Source organism: Gracilinanus agilis, chromosome 4 (genome assembly GCF_016433145.1).
Source record: "Gracilinanus agilis isolate LMUSP501 chromosome 4, AgileGrace, whole genome shotgun sequence".
NCBI lineage: Eukaryota > Metazoa > Chordata > Mammalia > Didelphimorphia > Didelphidae > Gracilinanus > Gracilinanus agilis.
The window spans coordinates 63,833,336-63,845,936 of record NC_058133.1 but is presented as its reverse complement, the minus strand read 5'-3'; the positions used below and the strand labels follow the sequence as shown (position 1 = coordinate 63,845,936).

Genomic DNA, 12,601 nt, shown 5'->3' with positions numbered 1-12,601 from the left:
CAAGAACTCTGTGAAGTAAAGTAGTATGAGTGTTACTACTCTCATTTTATAGATAATGTAATTGAGGCTTACACAGAGGTTAAGTAACTTGCCCTCATACAATGACCATGAGTGAGAGGTGAGATTCAAACTGAGGTTTTTCTTCAGTCCCCATCAGCATTTATTAAGGACCTTCTGTGTGCTAAGTATAGAGCTAAGTTATGGGGATAAAAAGAAAGATAAAAACCAAGGAGCTCAAAGTCTAATGGGAGTCAACAGGCAAACAAGATAAGTTTGATATCATCTCAGAGGTAAGGCACTGGTGTTGAGAAGATTAGGAAACACTTGTTATTGCAAAGATGAGACTAGCCATGACTTGAAGTCAGAAAATCCAGGAGGTAGAGGTGAGGAGGGAGAAAGGAGGAACTTGAATCAAAGACTTCCTGAGTCCCAGATGGGCTTTCAGTCCACTCTGATATACCACCTCTGTAACTTAGAGTGTATAAATGGATTTATTTAGCTTGGTCAATGAAGAGCCAGTCCATAAAAAATGTTGGATGTGGAGATATGGGGTGTTTTGTTTGAGGAACACAAAGAGGAGGCTGCATCATTGACTGTGTGGAGGAGAGAGGACTAAGATGTGGTAAGACTAGAAATGCAAGTAGGAGCTAAGTAATGAAGAGCTTTAAAAGGCAAAAAGAATTTTACATATGATTCTGGAGGTAATAGGGAAACACTGGGGTTTGTTGAGTTAGGAATTTATTGAATAGGACTTGGCCAGACTTGTGTTTTAGGGAGATCATTTTGACAGCAGAAAGGAGGATGCACTAGAGTAGGTCAGGGACTTCAGATCTCTCTTCTGGAAGAACCATCATCAGGCTATTGCTGTATATCTAAGCTTGAGGTACTGAGGAGAGAAGAGGAGCATACATGAGAAATGTTACAAAGGAAGAAATGACAGGATTTGGCTGATGAGACTAGATATAGGGAGTTAGAAAGAATGAGAAGTAAAGGGTGATACTTAAATTTGTGCCTGGGAATATGGTAGTACCCTTAAAAGCAATAATAAAGAATGGGGGAAAGACTTGGTGGGAAGGATAATGAATTCAGGCATTTTGAACATGTCAAATGTAAGATGTCTGCAAGAATATCCACTTTGAGATGTCCATTAAGCAGTTGATGTGAAACTGGAAGTTAGAAGAAAGATTAAAGCTAGACAAATGGATTTGAGAATCATCTATGCAGAGATACTAATTGAATTCATGGGAGCTGATGAAATCAGCAAGCAAAATAGCATAAAGGAAGAAGAGAATTATATCCATAGTCATCAGGAATAACTTGAATAAAGATAAAGCAAAAAGAAGAAGCAGTCAGGTAGAAGTAGAACCAGGAGAAAGCAATGTCAAAAAACACATAGAAGATAATATTAAGGAGAAAGAGAGTCATTCACAGTGTCACAAGTTGCAGAGAGGACAAGAAGAATGAGGACTAAGAAAAGACCATTAGATTTGGCCATTGTTAACTTTAGAAAGAGGAATTTAAATTAAATGTTGAGGTTACAAGCCAGACCACAAAAGAGTTAAGAAAAAGAGAGTGAGAGGAAAGGAAGTGGAGACATCAATTGTAGACAGACTTTTTTTAGTCCTGAGTAGGAGGAGATTTAGAGGACTTTGTGTTTGATCCTAGAAATAACAAGTCACTGGAGTTTATTGAGAGGGAAGAGAATGTTGTTGACATGGTTATACTTTCACCTTAGAAAAATCATTTTGGCAGTTGTGTGGAGGACTGATAGAAATGATGAAAAATTTGAGGTAGGTAGACCAATTAGGTAAATAGTATAGGGGTAAGTGAAGAGACATGGACAAGAGAAGTGGTGTAGATAAAATGTGTAAGATTAGCACCTGATTGTATACTTAGATCCATGTTACTCTAATTTACTTATGGTACTGTATGTCTAAATCATTTATCTATTTTGACCTTATCTTGAAATATGGCATTAAGATGTTGACATATAGGGGCAGCTGGGTCGCTCAGTGGATTGAGAGTCAGGCCTAGAGACGGGAGGTCCTAGGTTCAAATCCGGCCTCAGACACTTCCCAGCTGTGTGACCCTGCGCAAGTCACTTGACCCCCATTGCCCACCCTTACCATTCTTCCACCTAAGAGCCAATACACAGAAGTTAAGGGTCTAAAAAAAAACATTTAAAAAATTCAATTGTAAAAAAAAAAAGATGTTGATATATACCCAGGTTCTTCCAAACTACTTTACAATTTTATCAGTTTTTTTGTCAAATAGTGAATTATTACCCACCAAAGCTTAGATTTTTTGGGTTAATCAAAAATGAATTACTATGGTAGTTTATTGCTTTGTATTGTGTATCTAATCTATTCTACTGATTCACCACTCTATTTCTTAGCCAGTAATAGATTGTTTTGATGATTCCCACTTTGTAATATAGTTTGAAATCTGGTATTGCTAGGCTGCTTCCTTCACATTTTTTCCCATGGATTCCTAGAGAAAGAATTCATAATCAAATAAGGGGATATATGATCACAAAAAAATAAAAAAATAATTTATGTTACATGAAATTGAAAATATTTTCCACAAAAAGAAAATAAGAGAACTAAGATATTAAGGGAAATTGTTAATTTGAGGGAAAATATATCAGATAGTTTGATAATGATGTGACATTAAAATATATGGAGAAGTAACACAAATATGAGGCCAGAAGAAGTCATTCCTCAGTGATTAAATGACCAAAGGAGGGGGCAGCTGGGTGGCTCAGTGAATTGAGAGCCAGGCCCAGAGACGGAAGGTCCTGGGTTCAAATATGGCCTTAGACACTTCCTAGCTGTGTGACCCTGGGCAAGTCACTTGGCCCCCGTTGGCTAGCCCTTCCCACTCTTCTGCCTTGGAACCAATACCTAGTATTGATTCTAAGACAGAAGTTAAGAATTTTTTTTAGAAATGACCAAAGGAAGAAGGATTAGAAATGATTAACTATGAGATTCTTTCAAATTGCTTATATACAAGAATGCAAATCCAATCAACTCTGATGCCTGGCAAATAGGCAAAGGTGCCAAATTGGGAAAATATCAGTGTTGGCTGGGTTGGGAAAAAGCAGGAACACTAATACACTGTGAAAGGAACTGTACGTTGGTCCTTGCATTTCCTCTGCTAGATATTTGCCCCAAAGAGATCAGTGGTAAGAAGAAAGGTACTACATCTACCAAAATCTCTGTATCAATATTTTTTAAGTAACAAAGAATTGAAGATGTAGTAATTGTTCATCAGTTGGAGACATTCTAAGCCAGTGATGGGCAAACTATGGCCTGTGGGCCAGATGCAGCCACTTGAAAAGTTCTATCTGGCCATGTGACATTATTCCTAATCTGACGAATACAATGAGTAGGATACAATACAATGAAACTTTGAAAGTGTTGTCTTAGAAACAGATTGACAGATGAGCATTTCCTTTCCTTTGGCCCCCTCTTTAAAAAGTTTGTCCATCGCTGGTCTAAGAAAATAGTTATGCATGAATGTAATGGAATATTACTCAACTGTAAGAAGTTATAAAAATAATGTATACAGAGAAATCTGGAAGGATTTGTATAAACTTAGGCAAAATGAAGTAAAGAACACCAGGAAAACAACATACACAGTGACTGTCACAATTAATGGAAAAAAGCAATTTTTAAAAATCCAAAAATAATGGCATGAATTTTAATCCCCAAATTTATCCTAAAATCAAGAACTTGATTTTCACTCCAGGCTTAGTAAGAGGATTTAAAGAGATGCAAATAGTCTTTATACAGTTCGCTTCTGTTAGTATATCTTCAAGTATGCTTACTAAGCCTTCAGACAACACTGTCTATTTACTATAAGGAAGTTATGAAAAAAATTAATATTTTTCTCAATATTTTGATGTGAGAAAAATATATTAGAGGACAAATATATAGGTACATCACTTTGATACTTTGATGGATCCATGGTTTCATTTATATGGATAATTCCCTCCCTCAATACAGATTGTGATCTTTTCATTCCCTATGAGATGTCCTTACATAAATCATCTATAGAAGACTTAACCAAAGAATGGAATAGTCTCAAGATTGATAGTCAAAATATACTTAATGTTTTATCCCTCCCTCTTGCTAACACGACTAACCTAACTTCTTTTCTAGTTATGAATGTCATTGGAGATTTCTCTAATACTACATCTTATACACAAATTATTCTTGGTAATATGCTGTAGTACATTTGAACCCATCTTTCATGTAGTTTCATTGTCCCTTGAGTAACCTTGCAGTTGTGATTCTTTGGAGACATTTAGCAGTTTGTTTGAAAACATATGAGTCAACAATATCATATGACAACCAAAAAAAACCTAATATTGGGTGGAATGAGGAAAATATGTAGCATCCAGACTGAAAAAGTTGAGGACATTTAAACAGAGAGGGCTTGGAGAAAAAGGAGAAAGGGCAGAATGCTTGTGAATACTGTATCTTTAAGTGGACAAATGGTTTCCTTTTGTGGATGAGGTATTAGATTTGTTCTACTTGACCACATATTCAGAACTAGAAGCAATGGGTGGAAACTGCAAAGCAGTAAATTTAGGCTTTGTGCAAGGAGAAACATTTTTTTTCTTACATGAATTACTTCTGTGTGAGTGAAATTGGCTGCTTCTAGAAATAGTGGCAGGGACAGAGAGATGGCTCAGTGGTTAAAGTGTTGGGTCCAGAATCAGGAAGATTCATCTTCCTGTGTTCAAGCCTGGCCACAGACATTTAACTAGCTCATGTGATCCTGGGCAAGTCACTTCACTCTCTTTGCCTATTCCTAATCTGTAAAACGAGAGGGAGAATGAAATGGGAAACCACTCTACTATCTCTGCCAGGAAAATCGCAAATGGAGCCACAAAGAGTCAGACACAATTCAAAATGACTGAATAAGAAGAAATACTTTTCTTTGTTACTGGATTTCATTAAGCAAACTCTGACTGACCAAAGTACTATATTTGTAGACATTACTTTTCCTACTCTGAGTTTCTGTGTGTTACATGATTTGCACTCTATCATATCACTAGGACACTGTTGTTGGTTGAAAAATAAGGGTCTTTTGTTTTAGGGAGGATCTTTTGATCTGAAGTACATATCATGCATTAAATATTTACATATAAAGTGTATAAATTATTATATACAAATAAAAATTGTCTTTGTCTGTCTCTGTCTTTGTTTATGGCTTAAAATTCAATCCCAATTTTGCTTACCCTATTTTTTACAGGTAGAAATGGATATTGTTGAAAAGTTGGTGAAAATGGTACCTTGTGAACATGAAGATCTGCTAAATATCACCCTAAGACTTTTGTTAAATCTATCCTTTGATACAGGACTGAGGAATAAGATGGTACAAGTTGGACTACTTCCCAAACTCACTGCACTTTTAGGTACGTTTGGTAGATTTCACTTGTGAATCCATTTGGCCAAAGGGCCTTTTTCTTAATGAGTTTTTTGATAGTTTGATCAATTTCTTTTTCTGTGTGATATGGGGTTTTTTAAGTATTCTATTTTCTCTCTTTTTCAGTCTGGGTAGTTTATATTTTTGTAAGTATTCATCTATTTCACTTAGATTGTCAGATTTATTAACCTGTATTGGGGCAAAATAAACTCCCAATAATTGCTTTAATTTCTTCATCATTTATGATTTTGCCTTTTTCATTTTTGATATTGGCAATTTGGTTTTCTTTCTTTTTAAGCAAGTTACCTAATGATATATCTAGTTTATTTGTTTTTTTCATAAAAACAACTCCTTCCCTTATTTATTAGTTCAATGGTTTTCTTATTTTCAATTTTATTTATCTCTCCCTTGAATTTCAGGACATCCAATTTGGTCTTTAATTGGGGGGAGTGAAATTTGTTCTTTTTCTTAGTTTTTTTCTTAGTTGCATGCCCAATTAATTGATCTGCTCTTTCTCTGTTTTATTCATGTAAGCATTTGTAGATATAAAATTTCCTCCTCAGTGCCACTTTGGCTGTATCCCATAAATTTTGATGTGTAGTCTCCTCATCGTCATTTTCCTTAATGAAATTTTTGATTATTTCTATGTTCTTTGACTCAGTCATTCTTTAGGATTAGATTGTTTATTTTCCAATTAATTTTTAGTCTTTCTACTCTCCTTTGTTGAATATAATTTTTATTGTGTTATAATCTAAAAAGTATACATTTAATATTTCTACTTTTCTACATTTGGATAGGAGACTTTTATGCCCTGTTATGTGGTCAGTTTTTGTGAAGGTGCCATGTACTACTGAGAAAAAGGGATCCCATTCAGTTTTCTCCAAAGGTCTATCATATTGTTTTTCTAAAGTTCTATTTACCTCCTTAACTTCTTTCTTATTCCTTTTTTAGTTAGATTTATCTGCTTCTTAGAATAGAGGGTTGAGGTCTCTCACCAGTAATAGTTTTATTTTATCTAGTATATCTATACTAATAGATAGTTTTACTATACCTCCTATAACTCATGTAACTTTTCCTTTAGGAATCTGGATGCTTTGCCATTTGGTGCATACATGATTAGTACTGATATTGTTTCATTGTCTATGGTACCTTTTATCATGCTATAATTTCCTTCCTTATCTCTTTTTGATTAGACGAATTTTTACTTTTACTTTATTTGAGATCATGATTACTCCCCCCACTTTTTTTTAATTTTAGCTGAGCTATAGTAGATAATACTTCAGAGATAATACTTCAGTCTCTTATTTTGTGTGTATCTACCTGTTTTAAATATGTTTCTTGTAGACAGTATATTGTAGTATTCTGTTTTTTAATTCTACTCTACTCTACTATCCTTTTCCATTTTATAGGTGAGCTCATCCCATTCACATTCACAGTTATGATTACTAATTATGGTTTCCCTACATCTTATTTTCCCTCTGTTGATTCTTTACCTTCCTTTTTTCTACTCTACCCCCTTTAATTCTCTCTATCTTCCTACTTTTCCTATAGGGTAAGGTAGGTTTCTAAAGCTGACTGAATGTTGGTGTTATTCCCACTTTGAGCTAGTTCTGAGAGTAAGGGTCCATCATAGCCACCCCTTCATCTTCTCCTCTACTGTATTTGCCACTTATGAAACTCTTAATGAGAGATAGTTTCCCCCATTCTGTCTGTTCTCTTTACATCACATGTGTTCCTCTTTCCCATCACTTTTTGTTTTTTGATATTAGACCATATTATTTAACTTCTTCTTTTGTGGCCTGACATCCTTTCACACTTTCCTTGAGGCTTCACATATTTTCTTTTTGGCATTGTTTTCTTTTTCCAAGTTTGTATATTTTGTTTTGTTTTGTTTGTTTTATTTTGTTTTAGGATATTTTTTCCATGGTTACATGATGCATGTTCTTTCCATCCCTCCTAAAATCCCCCCTCCCATCCTCCCTGTAGCCAACATGCAATTCCACTGGCTTTTACATGTTACACTGATGAAGACCCAATTCCATATAATTGATAGTTGCACTGGGGTGATCGTTTAGAGTGTACATCTCAAATCTTATCCCCATCAACCCAAGTGTTCAAGCAGTTGTTTTTCTTCTGTTTTTATTCCCACAGTTCTTCCTCTGAATGTAGATAGTGTTCTTTCTCATAAGTCCCTCATCAAGTTTGCATATTTTGGTCTTCCCTATCAACAAAGTAACTTTCTAAGGTCATGGGTTTTTATCCTTCATTTTGTTTTTTGTCTTTTGCCTATTTTCCTAGTGGTTGTTTTTTTTTTCCTTGCTACCTTATCTATCTGTTAAGGTTCTTCTCGAGCCCACTGCTCCAAGCTTGCAAACTACTCTTCTCTGGTACTTGGGATGAGAGTTTGTAAGTTTCCTGCCTTCTCTACCTTCTATACCTGTGTGGAGTGACTCAGGCTGGGCTCAGTTCATGTTCTACAGGTTCATTGCCTTTGGTGAAGTTGCCATGTGTTGAGCTGCTCCAAGTTCTACTAGTTTTCACAGATGCTGTGCTGCCTAGGCCATTCTTTCCTCTTACCCCAGTGATATGTATTCCTCCAGCTTTTTTTTGTTTTGAGGCAGTTTACTTTCTGTGTATGCAATAGGGATCAGGAGAATAGAGCATCCTTTACTCTGCCATCTTGGCTCCTACCATGCAACTTGAGTATTTGAAATATGTGTCAAGTAAGACTGGAAGAATGAAAGGAAAAATTCTGGCAAAATTCTCATTCATCATCTGTTCGGTTCTGACATTCTTCTGTTGAATCATAAGTTCTGGAAAATAGGGTTCTCAGAAGGATACTCTAAATGAGCCAGGAGAAATCCTCTCAGTGGTCCTAGTTATCATTAAGAAATTTCTTTTGAATGGTGAATCTTAGAGTGACTCCTAATTTGTATAGCAAGTACCCCAGTTCTGGATGTCTTTAGTTACCACATTTTAAAGCCCTTGAAAAGGAAGGAAAAGATTTTAGTGGCTTACAACTGAGATTTTGGAAAGAGCCAATAATGGTTTTTAATCTGGATACACACCAGCCTCTCTTGAGTTAGGCATTCCATTAGATGACTGATTAACCCTTTGCTTAATACATTTCTTACTATGGAGTAAGCACCAATAAGTGTTGAATGTTATTTAACCTAAGAGCTTCCATTCTCTTTATCCTGCCAAATCTGTTCTGAAAGAATAGAGAGCACACACTAATTATCTTGGCTTCTCCATTATGCCAATGTCTAATAATAGCCTCTTTTAGCCCAAACATTTACATTACTTTCATGAAGGACATGAAACAAAAATATAAAACAATAAATGTGGCCAACTATTACCCTCTTTTTAGCTGACATTTTGTGTTAGTTTGAAAAGTACTTCTATCATTATTGTGTGGCATAGGGAACAGGAAAGAATTCTGAGCACAAAGAATAGCTTTCTCCCTCTTCCCAAGTTGGCCTTTCACAGTGAAACTTCATCATTTGTTTAAATTCTCAAGACATGAGAAATCACTCTTTTGGATAAGTGATTATATTATCCGGATACTAATAAACCAGAACTGGATAGTTTTAAAGTTTCCACTGCTATTTTGGCTACTTTTCAGGAATTGATTGAAGGCAAAATAGTTCTTTTGGAGCATTTATGGTAAATCTTGGCTGGATCTTCATTTTCTGCAACCAGGTTTGGTGCATAATCTATAATTAATTTCTTGGTGGCCTTTTTTGTAATCATGAGCACTTCAATAGGAGATGACCAAATGTCCAATGAAATTACATTTCTTGTGGTCTTTGGACATAAAATAAAACCAGTTCCACCACTACCTTTCCTTGCCAGTCTAAGACATTCCTGCCATCCATTCTTTTATTTAGTTGCTTCTTTCTTCTGGTTTATTTATAATAAGACGATCAAAATTGATACAATTAATTTAGTATAGTATTGTGTCCTCTTATTGATCATTGGATTAGTATCTTCTGTAAGAATACCTCTTAGCCCCATGTTGGCAAACCTATGGCATGCATGCCAGAGGGGGCTGCTCCCACTCCCCCTCCACCATACCTAAGGACATTTCTCATATCACCCGCCCCTCTGCCCATAGGGAGGCTCAGCTCACATGTGGCTTGAGGATTGCAGTTTGGGCACTCAGTCTCTAAAAGGTTCACCATCACTGCCTTAGCTAAATTAAAGTTGGTAGTTGATTCTAAAACTTTGTTTTTTAGTATTCTTTCCTCTTTTCTGCCTTTACTATAGTGGATACATATGTGTCCTTGACCCCATACTCTTCTGTCTTCTTCAGCTGATTATGACTTCAATCATCTTTCCACCCCATCCTTACCAATCTTCCAGGTTTCCCTATCTATATTTCTCTCTTCTACTTTTCCTCTTAACTATGTAAATGCTCCTTTTAACTTTCATTGACTGGCTCATCATCCATATATTACCCCCTGCTCTGATCTGTAGGAGTTCCCCCTAGAGTCAGCTGTGTGAACCTGGGCAAGTCATTTAACCCTGCTTGTCCCAGTATCTGTTATATTCTCCACATCTATTAAAAATCTCTTCTCATCTACTGGTACTACAACTCATTTTTACCCCTCTATTTCTAGCTTACTTCATACCATGTTGAAATAAAAAATGCTCTTTACTAGAACTTTCCTTTCTTCTCCATACACTTCATACTTTTGATTTCATCTACTCCTATCTCATTCAACTGATTGCTGCCACAGTCTGCCTTCCTCTCTCCCTAATCTTCAATCTCCCTCTTTATCTGTTGGTACATTCTCTTCCATCAGTATGACCAATCACTTTCCTCCCTCCTAGCCCTATACTTCCTCTAAAAAAAAACCTCACTTAGCTCTGCTATATCTTCCCACTGACCTCCTTAACCTTTCCTTTCTTAGCTATATCCTTCTAGAAATAGTTGTTTACACTTGTTGCCTTAATTCCAAAGTGTCTGGTGATCTCTTACTTGAAAAGCTTATATTCTTTTCCTATCCTCACCTTTCTTTACCTCTCTGCAACATTTAAAACTGATTGCCCTTTTTTTAAACTGAATTCCCTTTTTTCTCTCGATATTCATGCTACTATTCCTTCTTGTTTCTTCCACCTTTTGACAATTCTTTCTCAGTTTTCTTTGATAGGCCATCATCATTCTCCCTCTAAATATAGTCATGCCATTTAGTCTTTTTCCTGGATCATCTTTCTTTTCATTTCTTTGACTTTATCAATTCTCATGGATTTAATTATCTTTTCTTGACTTTATCAACTTTCATAGGTTTAATTATCAGTTCACAGACAGTTCTCAGATCTATGTATCCAGTTTGATTTCCTGAGCTTTTTCACATTCCGTCTCTTGTAGGAGGCTTTTCCTGGTTCTACACAGGTGTAAATGCTTTACCTCTAAAATTATCCTGTTTATTTTGTATCTTTTGTATGAGAGGCAGAATGGTGTTGGGCAGAGGTGTCAAACCAGAATCCCTCAGACCACCACAAAACTCCTATGTGTGACTTAACCAAATTAAAATGTAATTGAGAAATGTTTAACAAAATAAATAAAAACATAAAAGCATATATAATGTTAATTCATAATTTTCCAAGTTGATATGCTATAGCAGAGATGCATTTCTATTTGAATTTGACATCACTGGTAGAGAGAATAGAAAGCCACTGAGTATTAACATCAAAAGAGGTATGAAGTAAGGAGAAATTTGTTTTTGATGCAAGGTATTTTGGCTTGTGTCAAGAAGGATTCCATATTATGGGAGTTCAAATGGAAGAAGACATAATCCTATTGATGCTAAGATTCTTTAAAAGCTTATATTCACAGATATTCTATTAATTTTTCAAATTGCTTTGGGTACCAATCTTTTTAGTGAAATTCATAGTTATTTGAATGTGACTTTTAATCAGACATTCTTAGAAAATCAAAGTAAAAAACATTTTACGGATTTTTACACATAGTTGGACAACCCATTCAGTTAATCTCAACATTTATATCTTGAGGAGGTGCTATGTATATAACTGGATGGTAAACTGGGCAGAATTAATTATGAGGGAAAGTTCCGGTTTTGTCTTTTTTGGGCTCTTTGTCTCTGGAAATTTGATACTTTCAGTTTAGTCAGTGAATAAACATTTACTAAGTACCTACTCTGTGCCAGTTACAAAATACTAAGAATTAGGGATACAAAAAGAGGCAAAAAAGACAGGAACTTACAACCTAATGGAGGAGACGAAAAGCAAACAAATATGTACAAACAAGCTATATACAGGATAAGGAAGGAATAATTAAGAGAGAGAAAGCACTAGAATTAAGACCTAAGCTACTTGCTGTTTTTAAAGCCTGCCTCTTTTGTTGTTAAACCCTTACCTTCAGTCTTTGATTCAATATTGTGTACTGGTTCCAGGGAGTAAGGTCTAGGCAGTGGGGGTTATGTGACTTGCCCAGAGGACAATATCTTAGGAATATCTTAGGACCAGATTTGAACCTAGGATTTCTTGTCTCTAGGCCTGGCTTTCAGTCTACTGAGTCACCTCGCTGCCCCCAAGCCCACCTCTTAAGGAACAGTATTCTCCTATCAATACCATATATCTGTTAGCTATGGCTCTCAAACCTACACATGCTAATATTTCTCTACCAATTGTAGGCAAGTCAACCACTTTTAATGCATAATACCATAGGACCAGTCAGCTCATGTAAGTGACTAATTAATGTTTAGCGTCTATTCTTAAGAATTTTTGTCATTGGTGGCTAAAAGACAACTGAATTGTAGAACAGCAAAAGGTCCTTAAGTTCATACTATATGAAAATAAGGTGACAGATCAAGAAATATTTAACTTGAAGAAGAGAACACTGGAGAAAGTAGATGAGAATGGATATTACCTGCTCTGCTATCGTCAAGAATTTTAGGCATTCTCATATGAAAGTGGAATTATACTTGGTCCATGTCACCCAGAAAGCAGAACTAGAGGAATCATAGATGGAATTTGCAAAGATATAAATTTGGTTTTTTTGTAAAGAAAAGCTTCCTAACAATAATAAGTGCAGTCCAAAAGTAGAATGGACTGACTCAGGAAGGTAGTGGGTTTACCTTCATTAGAAGTTTTCAAACAAAGTCTGATTTTAACAGGTGTGACTAATAGTGCAAAGGAG

The 12,601-nt window shown here is 35.7% G+C and overlaps 1 protein-coding gene across 1 annotated transcript in view; it reads left to right on the top strand.

Annotated features, from left to right (window-relative positions):
* The window catches only part of KIFAP3 (kinesin associated protein 3), a 188,882-nt gene that overhangs the window by 70,388 nt on the left and 105,893 nt on the right, over positions 1 to 12,601 (top strand). The window contains exon 10 of the mRNA XM_044675890.1: positions 5,263 to 5,425. Within this exon, the coding sequence (XP_044531825.1) occupies positions 5,263 to 5,425 (163 nt within the window). The remainder of the gene's footprint in view (positions 1 to 5,262; positions 5,426 to 12,601) is intronic.